Source organism: Corvus kubaryi, unplaced genomic scaffold (genome assembly GCF_017639235.1).
Source record: "Corvus kubaryi isolate FWS band 111438036 unplaced genomic scaffold, C.kubaryi_AGA036_p1.0 37387, whole genome shotgun sequence".
In the NCBI taxonomy this organism is placed as follows: Eukaryota; Metazoa; Chordata; class Aves; order Passeriformes; family Corvidae; genus Corvus; species Corvus kubaryi.
The window spans coordinates 13,777,970-13,792,650 of NW_024581129.1; the positions used below are offsets into that span (position 1 = coordinate 13,777,970).

Sequence of the window (14,681 nt, forward strand, 5' to 3'; positions counted from 1 at the left end):
AACAAAATATTTTACTTTTTAAAGAGTATATAGTTCATATATATTCCTACAAGGAAGGTGGAGAGGGACTGGGGACAATGGCCTGGAGTGCCAGGCCAAGGGGGAATGGCTTCCCAGTGCCAGAGGGCAGGGCTGGATGGGATATTGGGAAGGAATTGTTCCCTGGGAGGGTGGGGAGGCCCTGGCACAGGGTGCCCAGAGAAGCTGGGGCTGCCCCTGGATCCCTGGCAGCGTCCAAGGCCAGGCTGGATGGAGCCTGGAGCAATCAGGGATAGTGGAAGGTGTCCCTGCCCATGGCAGGGGGTGGCACTGGATGAGCTTTGGTGTCCCTTCTAATCCAAACCACTCTGGGATCCTGTGATTCTGCATTGTCTGCTTTTAAATTGATAAAAAGCTCCTGAAGAATGTGAGAAAATGCATTGGGAAAAGTGTATAAGAAAGTGAAAAAGAAAGATCTGTAACTGCAATAAGCTGATGAGTCTGAAAAACTGTTTCAATCCAGAAACATTCCAAGTGCCTTTTTGCTCAACAAAGTTTTTACAATGTTGGATAAATTTGAGGAAATTAACTGAATTTCTGCTGTGGTCAGTGACCTTCCCTGGCCTCTCCTCTCACACAATCCAGTACCAGAGCATCCAGTACCCACACCTGACAGGAGTTCTATCTACAGCCTTCATCTGAGCAATGTCCAACACACCAAGAGTCACTTTGCCATTAACAAGGGAACCAAACCCTGAGCTTCAACCAATTGGATTTGTTACTTGGCACCAGCCTTGGGTGTGGCACAGGGGCAGCAGATGTGTGAGACACCACAGCCTGGATCAACTTCTCTAAGAGCATCTTCTGCAAAGCAAAGATTAGAAAAATAACAGCAATTTCCTCCCTGCTCAGCACAAAAAGACATTCTTATACTGCTGCAAGTACTTAATTGTGTGTATTTTCATCAGGCAGATAATACTCAGAGCCTGATCTGTAGAGTTCAAAACCTTTATGTTGTTTAAGAACACTTTTTCAGACAATTTAGTGTTGGCTTTTTTTTTTTTTTTTTTGTGCAGTGGTTTTATGGAGTTGCTCTGTCAGAGAGAAAAAACTGATTTGCAATGTGTGGCAGCAAAAGAAGAAAGAACCAGACTGTTTATCAATACCACGAAACAATTTTGCCAGTTTTACATGAATACCACAACAAATCCATGGATTTTCTACATTCTCAGCACAGATCTGCACAACTCAACCTCCATCCCACAGCTCTCCTTTATTAGAAACAGGATTTAGGCTTCTCAGCCTGAAACTCAACTGGAAGCTGTCCAAAACTCCTGCAACTTTATTGCAGAGAGAAATGAAGTGTTAATTTGGAACCCTTCTTACCAAATTAGCAGGAGATAAGGTCAGGGGATGCAGACAATGAGAGAGCTGATCAATTACAAGGGTCCATGAAGGTAACTGCTCACAGGACAGAGAGGATGCTGACTTTTATCAGTTAATTGGAACAAATTCATCACCACCTGCTAGCCCCTGTTGTTAGAAAAGTCTCATTAAGTGTCTTGCAGCTCCCAGGGGCAACGTGTAAAGAGAGTGAGAACCTGCCCTGTTCCTGGCAGGGGCACTGCCCCTGTGACCCCTCTGAGGAGGGAAACGGTGAACCTGTTCCAAGAAAGCTCACTCCAGCCCCTCAACATTCCAGAGTCAGCCAGGGAGTCCTGGGATACTGGGAGACACCAGGCCAGCCTGCCCACCTTCCACTGAGCCGAGAAGGAGCTCATCCCTTCATCTCCAGAACCTGTTCCATGAGCAAGACCAAGTCAGAGCAGGGTCCACTTCAACCATCCTGGTGTCTTGTTGGGTTGAAGGGCCAGACAACAAAATCCTAAGTTTCTGAACAAACTGAAGATGGAATAAAACTTCAGATTAAACCACCTTGCTTTGTGTGGGCGATATTACTCAAAAATCTAAGTGGAATAATGAAGTATTTAGCAAGGTCTGTGGTGACAGGACAAAGAGTGATGGTCAATTTAGACAAGAAATTGGGAAGGAATTGTTCCCTGGGAGGGTGGGGAAGCCCTGGCACAGGGTGCCCAGAGCAGCTGTGGCTGCCCCTGGATCCCTGGCAGTGCCCAAGGCCAGGCTGGACGGGGCTTGGAGCAGCCTGGGCCAGTGGAAGGTGTCCCTGCCCATGGCAGGGGGTGGAACAGGATGAGCTTTAAGCTCCCTTCCACCCAAAGCAGTCTGGGATTCTAGGAAATATTTTTCCCTCCAAAAACCTACTTCAGAAAGATGTTTCTGATGGTGAAGTCCTTCTTTACTCTTCCTTGTCACTGGCTCATTACAGAACACGTCCTCTCTCAGGAGCATGTAGCACCCAAAATCCAAACAGCTGAAAGGCTGAAGTGCTCCTGCCTGCAGCACCTCACACCATTTCCTCACCATGCTCACAGCACTCTTGATAAAATCACTGCCAGATCCACCTGCAAGTCCTTGGGAATCCTCTTCAGCAGAAACTCCATCCCTCAGGTGATCCCTGCTTCTGGTGTGAATTGCACTGTTAACCCTGGGGGAGGGTGGGCACGCAAAGCTGCTCAGCGATGCTGAGCCCGTTCTGCCGCTCACTCTTTGTTCCCTCTTGTGCCAAACGTGTCTTTTTCCTGGGATGAGGATCCTGGGATTAACACAACTGCTCTGTGAACTGTGCCATGTAAGACACCAACTTCTGCATTCTCTCACCAATGCAAATCTCTTCGGTTTGAATCGTTTAAAGGGCAGCATTTAATTAAAAAGGAGAGGAGGACAGGGGGGTGTGGTCGAAGGGGAGAGCCCAGGTTGTTAAGTGTGAGCAGACTGTGTTAATTAAATTAACCCGTGCTCCTGGCTGGACCACAGCCTTGGAGAACGAAATTTCCTGTCTCAGTTCCACCCCTGCAGACTTTCACAAAGGCAGGGTGGAGCTGAGAGAGATGGGACACGTCAATAAATGAGGCGGCTCTGGCAAATGGATCCTGGTGCTCTTGTCACTAGAATAAATACTAATTATGACAATTAGGTGCTTGAATTAAGATGTATTATGGCAATATTTGAGGTCATTAGAAGTAATAATCACATTCTTAGGTGGCAGTGAAATCAGTCACTGAAAGGCAAAGTTCCTTTTATTTCAGAGATGCAAAATGACAGAACAGTTTTCCAAGTGAAAATCCACAGACAAGGACAAAGCAGGGCAGCAAATTTTCACATTATACCTCACACTGCCAATTACTGATGGCTGATGTCCACCTCCTCTTGAACCTTTTTACCCCTAAAACTGTCAGAGAGAAGGACTTGGACTTTTTCACTCAAATAAATCCTTGAAATAATTCCACATGCTTATATTACAAATCCTGTATTTCAGCTGAAACTTCTTCACTCTGTACCTCACTGATATGAGATCAAAGATGGGCAGAAATCAGTAAATTTCCTCTTTCATGAGTTTTCTCTGAAAATCTCGGACACCAAACGAACTGGGAAGTGCAACTTTTATGTCTTTACTCAATTTAAGCTTCCATGAACTCTGCCTCTGATCTTAAGAGTTAACTTCTAGTTTCTCCCAGTGTCAAATAAAAATGCACAGATTGCAATATTAAATTCACAGGGGTAGCTCATTATGAAGTTCTGGCTGCTGTTTGGCTCAAAAAGATCTGGTTTGTGAGCTTTCTACAGAGTCTCAAGAGGTCATTAATTCCCTTGTGATCCTAATTAATTAAGAAGAAGGTTAGGAAAAAAAAAGAGAAAACACCCCCTCCTCCCCCCCCAATTTTAATTGCATTCCCATTTTGCAGGTATGCTAAAATCAAACAAATGCAGGGAGGCAAATGTGGATTCTGTGGAGAAGACTGATGATCTTACAGAAGATTTTAAGCTGTGAGTTTTCATCTGAGCAAGTTCTGATCTGTGTCATGGAGAATCATTCTGAACACAGAACCAAACTCTGTGCCATGCACTGTGGCAGGCAAGTGCTGAGGACAGAAACTGGGGACAGAAACTGGGGACAGAAAGGACACTCTGGTTGTGCAGGACACTCCAGCATGTGTGTGATGAGGCACAAACCAGCAGCACTACTCACCCCCACGAAGCTTTTGGCTGAGAGAATTCTCTGTCCAAGTCTGCTCCCAAACCAGCAATCCCACAGTGCTGGGACAAGTCTGTGTCCCCAGCCAGCCCAGGGAGGGGTGGCAGCAGTAAAATGAAGCCTAAATCTGCTCCCTGGGATTGCCCAGTGCTCAGTGGCTGACTGTGGTCATTTCTCAGCTCTCAGGTAAAACTGGCAAGGCAGAGGAACATTCCCAGAGGTTTTGTTCCCTAGCTCACTGCTGTCCTTTTAAAGTTGTCATGATTGCACTTTTTCTAACCCTGCCTACTGACTCTGTCATCACCCCACATCCTCTTGGAAGTGGACACTTACACATGGAGTAGCCAGTACTTAGCAACTCCTCTGTTACTACAAGAGTTGAAGGAATCCCACTTACTTCCACTCTTTAGCAGGTGCTGCTCCTCCTCCTTCAGCCTGTTCTGAATAAGACGTAACATGTTGGCTGTTTCCTGCAAGAGGAAAAAAGGATTGCCTTAGGAAAGCTGCCACAGGTAGAATGGGACTAGAAAATGTCAGCACTGGAAATATTTTATGGAAAAATAGGTCTGATTTGAAACATGAAGCTCCTGCTCACTTTGAGTGGGAGGGTCAGGATATAAAGGCCAGGTCAACCAGTGCACTGAAAATCAACCTTACATCCCCACTGGGTGAAACATCACTTATCCCATGGAAAATGAGTTTATTTGTCTTCATCCCACAGAACATGACTGCTGGTGCTTTGAAAAGCAGGCTTTGGTAGTTGTTTTCAGCCAACAGTCCATTAAACACCAGAACTGGTTTGTGAAATGACTTCACTTCCAAACACACACCCAAACCAGAAAGAATCCACACCTTCCCAAGCATGCAAACAAAACTGGAGCAAACAACCCTATCAATAAGCTGGAAAAGTACAGCCATGTATTTATGACACCACACTGTAGTACAGAGGAGAACCAACCAAATGTGAAGGTCAATGACACTAAAAAACCACAGAATGGGACCTTTCTAGTCCATTTTAAATGACATTTAGCTTTAATTTAGGTAATGCTAATGGTGAATAGCAAACTGAACCTGATGGAGTAGGTAAGATACGAATGCACAGAATCAGGCACAGACAGAACCCACAACAGGAACAGGTGGCAACAGCTGATAGAAGATTTAGCCACAAATTTTGCTAATTTTAGTCTCTTCCATTCCAGTCAGGTAGAGGAGAGTTAATTAATTGTGGATTGAAGTAAGATTTTTCTGAGCCTTTGATTTCTCTATGCAAAATATGATTATAATTAAAACCACCAGTTGCTCTGATGTGATCAGACCTCCACACTTACAGTGCACTTGTGGGAAGGAAACGTGGACTCAGCTGGAATATTCATGGGACAGAGGGAAGAAAGTAAAAAGAGCATCTGAAAGTGGTTGAATGGAGCCCAACCTTTTCACACTTCCATGTGAAAATGTGTTTCTGTAAGTGTGGAAGCTGAGAAAGGAACCTCCAAGGACCACCCAGCACATGAGGAAGTTGCTAGAAACAGAGGCCTGGGGACAGACTGGAATGATCCAACACAACTCGGCATAAATACCTGTCCTGGGAATTGAAATTCATGCTGGAAAAGCTCGCAGGGAAGATGTTTCCAAGTGGAAGTGATGTGTCACCTGTACCTGGTGAGAAACCGAGCTCAGTGCCTCTCTCAAGGGGATAAACCCTGATCCAAAAATCTGCTTTGGACAACCACACAAACTGTCTGCTCTACAAACTCTCAGTGCTAACAGAGACAGGGGCTCCATGGATACCAGGAATATGGCTAACAGATGCTTGGGACCAAAGGAATAACCCTGCAAAACTGAAGCAGGTGTGACAGTGTCCAGGGGGATAAAGCAGAAAGGTCAGGATGCCAAATCCCACGGAACGAGACCCTCCAGCAGCAACTTGCATCACCAGAACTACTGAAATCTCCAAAGTGATGGGTGTATTCTGCAGGGAGGAGCTGATTTCTGCAAAAACAAGGGAGGAATAGGCACAAGCATGGTTTTTAACTTGTTTTGTGTAGATTCAGAACATTTGAAATACTCTATGGAGGAAACTGCCCTTCCTTATGAATTCCTTCTTCACAAGTAACGTGCTCCACCCCCTCAGTGCCAGCAAAGCCTTTTCAAAAATGATGGAAATTGAAACGTATGTGGACCTGAGGCAAAATTTTCAGAGGTCTCTAGCTAACAGTGTCTCCTTTGGTCATTCCAAGGCCATCCAAGGCTTCCCTCTGCATCAGTGAGTCCCAGTATTTCCTCACTGAGCCTCACAATTGCTATCATTTTTATCTTTACCTCTTCCTCCCAGCCAGTCCTAAGGGTTAAATACGGTCAGCGATTTCAGTAAGCCCCTGCACACCTTCCCAGTGCAGCCTCCCCACTGCTCTGTCCCTGGGACAAATGGATACTTGAGGGGTCAATCCCCCATGAATCCCAACCCCACTGGCTGCTGCAGCCCACACAGTGCCTATGGCAAAGAAAGGCCAAAACAGGATACAAGAAAAAGACATTTCCCAAATGTCACGGGGACGAATTCGTAAGCCCAGGAAGCACATTTAGAATGTTCAAAGAGCAGTGAAATAATCAGCATAGACATAATCATTGCCTGGCACTGTAATTCCAGACACACACCACGACAGCTGAAGCTGGCAATTCCAATTTAGACAAATGAGCAGCTCCCTTACCCTCCTTCCCTGCTCCTTCCTTTCTCCCACTCTCCAGCTCTGAGAAAAGCACTTGTGCAGCGACACAAAAGGAACCTGCTGCAAACGAATCCATCACAACAAAATTAAGCCAGGCAAATTCTCCACTGCAGCTCAGCATGTGCCTACCCAAGGTCCTGACTGGAGGATGAGGTGCTGCATCTGTGGGGAAAACAGCAGGGCTAAGATGGGGTTCATGAACTTAAACAACAAGAGAAATGAAGGCTAAAAGAATGTTTACCCACGCAGACGAGCCACTTCTCCCCCTTTCCTCCAGCCTTTCACCTGTGCTGCTGCCAGCAGCTCAGCTGATGTCATTGCAAGCCAGCCCAGACACTTAACTGGCAGGAAAAATGTTGTTTTTCTGCTGGTTTAGGTGTCTGAATAACTTGATGCATGGCTAGTTAAATGCCACTGTCAGCCCAGGGGACCTGCTGAGCCTGTGCATCCTCCCTTCCAGCAGCAACCTATGGCTCCATCACTGCCACATCCTGAAAAACTCATCAAAAACTGCAGCAACAGAAAATGTTTTCAAAGGGCAGCTCCAAAACAGTCAAATCAGTGAACTGCTGGTTTCTGTCCTTAACAAGTGACATCTTCAAAGAGGGGGCAGAAGGTACAGCAAATCACAAATCTAGAAAGTAAACAGAATTTATCACTTCATTTTTTTAAGGTTTTGAATGCCTGCAACCATCAAAGCTGCATTTTTTTGGCCTGAGCAGCTTCCACCTTCCAGGTGGTGGAGGTGTGACACCACCTCCCCCACATCGCAGCACCTTAGCAGATGTGGTTTGTGGCAGCTCAGCAAAGCCCAGCCTGTGCCCATCAGAGATGGTTTTCTGTTTGAGGCTGGGCACCTGTGTGTGTGATCCATGGCTCCTGAGCTGTGACAGGGCACAAGAGCTGGGGGTGATGGACTGGAATGCTGCAGGGGCTCCTTCAACACTCAGTGTTGTACCAGGGCCCAGGGGCTGCTCAAGCGTCACATTTCCCTTGCAGTGTGGCAGGGTGACAGCTCCATGAAAGCAGAGATGTGACGTGCCCTGTGCTCGTGCAGCTCCCTCAGGGAACAGCCTGAGTGCCTTGGGATGCTGGATGGGTAGGAGCCACTATTTAATCCCCTGCTGAGTCTCTCCAGTAAAAACAGCAGGAGCTGCAGCAGCAAACACTCTCTGGATCCTCCTCTACAAGTGAATTTTACTCACATAAAGTGGCAGCTCCCACTGAGGAATCATGGTGTCAAATCAACACAATTTAAATACCAATTAACACAAAATCCAAACCAACCTGCCCCGTCAGAGAGACTCCCAGGACTTTCAGGGTACCAGGGATCGCTGGGGCTCAAAATCCTGCCTTAGGGGCAGACAGATGGAAATTCTCCTCCTCTGCCTCATACATTATGCAGCCTCTCCTGGATGTAAATCTGCCCAAAGGATTCATTTTTGCAAACAGCTGAGGGAAATAGGCAGCAAGGCAGGGCTTTCCTGCTGATACTGAGATCCCCTAATAACCCTGGCTCCAAGGGACCTTGCAAAGTCCCAGTCCAACCTCCTGCTCCAAGCAGGACCAGCAATGGGATCAGATCACAGTGCTCAGGGCTGGAGCTTTTTGGGTCCTAAAGATCTCCAAGGGAGGGACCTGCATGTCCAAAGGGTGCAAAAGTTTCCTGACAGCAGGTCAGGATGACTTCTCCTTGCTGGTGACCTCTCCTGGGGCTCTCAGCACAAGTGCTCAGGTGTCCTTAGTCACCAGTGATGTCCCAGCTCTCCATGCAGGCCCTTGGCCAGTGACACACAAAGGCTTCTCAATCAAGTAAGTTTCACCTGTGTTTACAATCAACTGGGCTTTTTTTCATGCCCATTTTCTGTTGTTACAGAAATGTTACCTGTCCAGCACATTCCACTCAAGTAAAATGTCTGGGTTTTGTAGATGGGAGTTTGAACGAGACAGTACAGATATTCTGCATCTCAGTCGTCTTTAACTGGCAAAGCAGATGATTTTCCATCTAATACCTCGGAAAGTCTTTGCAATAAAATGTGTCAGAATGTTTTAATATGCTCTCATGTCCTGCTCTCTGCACAAGTAAAACAGCAATGCTGAGTTCCAGTGTGCAGGCTCTGGGGTGGGAGGGGTGCTTGGGGTTGTTTTGCTTTTAAACAGAGGCCGTGGAGAACACCCCCAGCACAGCCTGCCCTGCCACTGACTCAGTGTTTGCCTTAAGGCCAGTGATCCAGGATTTAGCTAAGCCACATGACTGACTGGACTGCCAGTCCTTCATCCCAATCCTTCATCCCAGTCCTTTACCATGTACTGATGTTCCCAGGTTTTGGTTTAAACCATAACATCAAGCTGGAATTCATGAGAAATCATGAGACTGAAAACAACTCTGCCCCTGCAGATTGCAAAGCAGCAAGTCTGACAGCTCAAAACCAGGAACAGTATGAATGATGCAGTATTTGATCCTTTAAAACAGCTCAGCTTTTTGTTGGGTTTTGGAGGGGTTTTTTTTAGCTAACCTCTAAGTTTTTTTTAAAAACACCAGCAGGATCTTGAATACAAAGAATTTGTGCCCTGCAGCCAGCTGGCAGACACAATTACCACTAAGCAGAAAGGAAAGAAGTGGGTGAAATAGGAAGGGAATAAGTACAAAAGCACAGGACAACAACTGGAGCTCACTGACTTCTTGCATTTGGATCAAGCATTTCAGTTTTTGCTTAAGCTATTCCTTTTGTTCTCAGACACACTCCCAACCCCAGAAATCTCTCTATGTCTAATGATTTCATTTTAGCAAGGGAAAACAGTATTTCCTTCTGTTTTTCTCAGGAGTGATTTACAGTGCTCCCACTGCTCTGGAGTACCCTTGGAGGAGACCAATTTGCTGCTGGATTGAAGGGCTCAGCTCACCTTGACTTCATCTGGGCAGCTGCTCCTTCCTTTGTCACAGAACAAAGCACCTGGGATCAGCTCCTGCTACACTGAGGCAGCCGGTTTTGGTGAGAGAGTGGCCACTCATTCAGCAGGAGGGAGATAAAGGATGAGGAGAAACCATGAGGTGCCTGATGAGAATGTTACAACTCTCAATGACAAGAAATCTGCCAAGGACAACGGGAAAGGGACTGAAGTTCATGAGCTACCAACCCGCCTGGAGCTGTTCTTTAAGAGCAGTGATGATGTTTCCTGGATGCTGAACTACTGTTAAATACCTCACCCAAAATTCATGTTCTGAATGGGAACATGGCTGTAGTTATGTCTGACTAGACCTGACTGTAATGCTGCAGGGTTTGTTCCTTTTTATTCTGTTGAGGAATGGTGGGAGAGACACAAGATCCACCTGAAACAGTGGGGCTGAAGAACCTTTATCATCAGGCTGGCTCAGCTATGAGCAGGGCTTTGAGCGAGGTCTGGCAGGGAATGATGGTGATGATGATGATCCTGACAAGAAACAGGCCACTGTGAACAGGCTCTGGAATGTTCCTTGTGAAGGCAAAACAAGTGGGATCCCATCTCATGTGCCTGAACACAAGTACATCCATTGTAGGAAACAGAACAGGAGGAATCAGAGTGTGCATGGCTGTGATCCCACAGGGACTACAGAAATATGGTATCTCCTAATAAATTCTGGCACACCAGCTCCAGAGCTCACATTTATCAAAATAATCAATTAGACCTGTTAGATCACTACTGAAGGGCACTTTCATCAAGAGAAGCCACAAAAACACCCCAGAAGTTCCTTGAGAGGTTTCTTTTTTCAAGGACAAACATGTTAATTAACAGAGTGTCTTTCATGCTATCAAGAAAATTAGGGGGAAAGCACAAATGCTTTCTAATGTGAGGGCAATGTTTCATCAAGGAAAGCAATCAGAGCAAAAAAACCTAGCATGGGTTTTCATAGAATCACAGAATCTTCAATCAGAAAAGACTTCTGAGGTCAAGTCCAACCTTGTCAACTTAACCATGTCCTCAAGTGCCACATCCACTGTTTTTTGAATGCTTCCAAGGATGGTGACCCCACCACTGCCTGTCCCAATGCCTTTCTGGGAAGAGATATCCAACCTGAACCTCCCCTGGCACAACTTGAGGCCATTTCCCTTTGTCCTATTGCCAGCTATGATAACTTTGTTTTGGGGGAATGTCTTCAGGAAGGAAAACTTGCATCAGGGATGTGTGGGAAAGGTGTCCAGCAGAGCTTTCACATGGGGTCACACGAGTAGCAGAGACAGAAAAAGATGGAATTTTTGGCTGAGGATACACCAATGCAGCTCTCAATGACACCAGCTCAGGCTACACAGAGCCAGACAGTGAAGTGCATTCAAAACCAACCCACAGTCCCTGTTTTAAAATCAGATTGGTTTAACACTTCTCACATACTTCTCACACACTTCTTCCTAAAGCTCCTGTCATTGCTTAGCAAGTCCTGACTTCATCCAGCCCCAGCACTGCAGCACCCACAGATGAACTGGAGTTGGAAGGGAACAGCACACTCTAGAACCTGAGAGGCAGATCCTGAGACCTGAGGCAGGGCAGCTCCGCTGGAATGAACAGACTGAGCAGGAAGGTCTCACCCACACATCAACACCTTCCCTCTGGGAACTCAACACAAGGAGCAGATTATGCAGGGTGAGGAATGGCAGCCTGGTAATTGTTCCCACCCTATGGAATGTGTTTCCTGACCTGGGTGCCCTGCTCATGCTCTGTGTGAACTCTCTTTGCCTCCCTCTAAGCTCTCCCCTCGTATCCTCACACAGTAAATGAGTAATCCTCCCCCCGGCACGATTCTGGAGTGACTTTTGATACAATAGAAAACCTTTCTGCACAGGTTACTGCATTTTTTACTGTGCACATTACGTGTTTTCTACAGGAATGATCAAACAGTGCACAGCTGGCCCAAAGAGGCTGCACAGTGTCTGTCCTTGGAGGCTTTAAGGACTGCACTGGATAAAATCTGATGCCACATCTGACCTTGCTTGGAACTGAATGAATCTGTCAACCAGTGACCAAGAGAGCAGGTTTAAAAGTGATTTATTTAGTTGATTGGTTTTCTATTGAAAAAACCCCAAAATACAACAAACAAAGCCCAATTCAAAACTTTCCACCTCGAATACTTCTCTGCACTGCTGTGCTGGTTTCAAGGCCAGATTGGAGGGGCTTGGAGCACCCTGGGCTGGTGGAAGGTGCCCTTGCCCATGGCCCTCTAAGAGGTCCCTCCCAACCCAAACCATTCTTTGGTGTAGGAAATACTCCTGACCCATCCAGGAACCACAAGTCAGAGCCAAGGGAGCAGAACATCCAAGGAAACAGCACTGAGCTCCTGCTGAGGATTTGTGTGACTGCCCATGGCAGGGCACAGCTCAGGAGGACTGTGCAGATACAGAAAGCAGAAGGATTGGGAAGGCACTGGCAGAGGCTGCACGAGAGCAGTGCAGGACACAGGCCTTTAAATCATCTGCCAGCACTGAGAGAAATCTAAACAGAACTAAGGAAAGAAGTTAAAAAAGAGATCCAGACATTTTCTGCTCAGAATTTTCCAGTCAAAATCCTTTCATACAAGAAGCTTCAGGTCAGCAATAACACAGACAAATTCAGGACTTTATCCTCTGGATCAGATGTGTTCTGTATTCAGCATTACATACAATCCAAATTTCCCATAATGACAACTCTCCATTTTTCCTATTTGCTTTTGTGGAAGGGATGAATTCTAATGACTCAATACCAGCTCATCAAACATTCCCTTCATGGATTACATTTTTATTGTAGCAAGCTTACAAGTGATCCTGTTTGGATGTGTAATTTGTTTGATTTAATGTACAATTCTGCAATGTAAACCTGGGGTCACTTTGCAGTGCCTGAAGAAATCATCATCCAAATTAACACTGATTGGAAGTTGGGAATCACAGCAGTGTCTTGTTCACCAGCACAGAGCAGCCACTGCCTCATCCCTGCCAGACTCTGACACCTGAATTATCCTCTGCCTGTGTCACAAAGCTCAGGTGTTCCAAGGGGGTTGGGATTATTCACACTTTTCAAGGAGACTGTTTACTGTATTAAAGGGCAGCTGTTCTTGGTGAACTTGAGGGTTCCAGGAACTGATAATGGATTCTGCTGCCTTCTGTCTGAGATCAATTAGCTCAATACAGCCCCTATTTCTTCCAGCAAGAGCCTCTTCACCAGGGGGCTGACACACACTTCAGTTTATTCCTGATCTCCCACCCAAATTCAGTGGCAGCACCATCAAGCCTCTCTCTAACTCTTGTCAGAGCCCAAGCTAAGGAATCACAAAGCTGGTTTTTACCATTTCTCCAGCTTGAAAACATTTGCACTCCTACTTCCTGCTCCCCAGGACAATGCTCTACCTACTCCTTAGATGACTGGAATAAAACTATTTTCAAACATCTCCTTGTGGTGGGGTGGAGAAGAAGGAAGTGCAGATGAGTAATGATGCAGACAAACCTCTTTAGCAGGGCGATGACAAACACTGCTTCTAGGATTGTTCATGCATCAGGCTCCGATTCTTTAACACAAAAGAGCAGCTAAATCATTTCTGGGCAACCAGCAGTGGACAACACCAGCAGGTTTCACCTTACACATCCTGCTTCTCTGGTTTCCATAGCTCTGTTCTTCTCCACAAAATAGCAGGGACACAGGATAGCTTCACTGCAGTTTACTCTATGGATTAAGAAACTGGAGCTGTTGGTTTAAACACCCTTGTGGCTGAGCAGGATGCACTCTCTGAAGTTTCCCAGTAGAAGGTGGCCACCAGCAGGTATTTCCAGGGAATGTGGCACTGCCAAGGGGAGTCAGACCCTGTTTAACAGGCCAGGCTCTGACCAGGGCAGGCTCCTCCTCAGTCCTCTCAGAGATGGGACAAAGCCTGAGTAGGAGACTCAGAGTCACACCTCTCCAGGTCAGCAAATTTAAAAACCAGGAGAGTCTCACCATGTAGTGGCCTACAATGGAGGTTTCCATTGATTCTGGAACTACATCACGCTCAAGGTAAGTTCAAATGGGAATGGAACTGGATTTCCAGCAAAATAAATATGATCCCAGCCCCGAGGCAGAAAGGAGTGCAGTTTGTCCTGGGATTTCTTACCTTTCCGTGCTCCTGCTGTTTGACCCTGCTGCAAAGCTGCTGAAATGCAGAGTTGGGCCCACAGGTTACCCAACATCAGAATCCTCTCCAAAGGATCCCGACAGTATCCCAGAGCTCTGGGAGGAGGAGGCAGGGACCGCACAGGGCAGTGACTCCCCCTGCCAGCCCATGCCAAGGCCTCTGCCAGGACATTCATCCCAGAGGGCCACCTGTGCACAGTGTCCCACTTTCACATCTCACAGAACTCAACTAGGAATTGCTTTCATGCAGCCAGAAAACTGAGAATTATTTTCCTGTTTAAAGACTCAGACCCTACTGTTTTGCACCTGATGAGATTATGCATGTTTATGCAAATCAAAATGCCACGCTCACAGCTCCTTTTCTCCACTAAGTACCTGCAGCAGAGCATAAACCCCCTCAATTTCCTATACATCATTTTAACACTACCTACTTACGTCATTTGGTGCAAAGCACCAAACATCAGTCCCAAATTAAGTTGTTTTAGCTTTTTCTTCCAAACAATCACCTGTTTAAATGTTTCTCAATGATTTAAATGTTGATCTCTGGGGAAAAAAGAGGAATTGATCTTCTTGATCAGCATTTGTTTCAAGTAATCTGGTTCCTATTCTGAGTGAATTTCAAGTGATTTTTGTTACATAATTCAGACATCTAAAGTCTTTGTGAATATTCAAAAGGATAATACAGGGAAGACAGGAAGACCATAATATGAACCTTACATTTACTCATCTTCCTCCCAAATGAAGCTGGGTAAAGA

At 46.1% G+C, this 14,681-nt stretch overlaps 1 protein-coding gene across 3 annotated transcripts in view; it reads right to left on the reverse strand.

Moving 5' to 3' along the window:
- Positions 1 to 14,681, reverse strand: part of CLUAP1 (clusterin associated protein 1) — a 58,099-nt gene that overhangs the window by 17,113 nt on the left and 26,305 nt on the right. For all 3 annotated transcript variants that reach the window (XM_042037726.1, XM_042037725.1, XM_042037724.1), the window contains one exon: positions 4,491 to 4,563. In XM_042037726.1, coding sequence (XP_041893660.1) covers positions 4,491 to 4,563 — 73 coding nt within the window. The remainder of the gene's footprint in view (positions 1 to 4,490; positions 4,564 to 14,681) is intronic.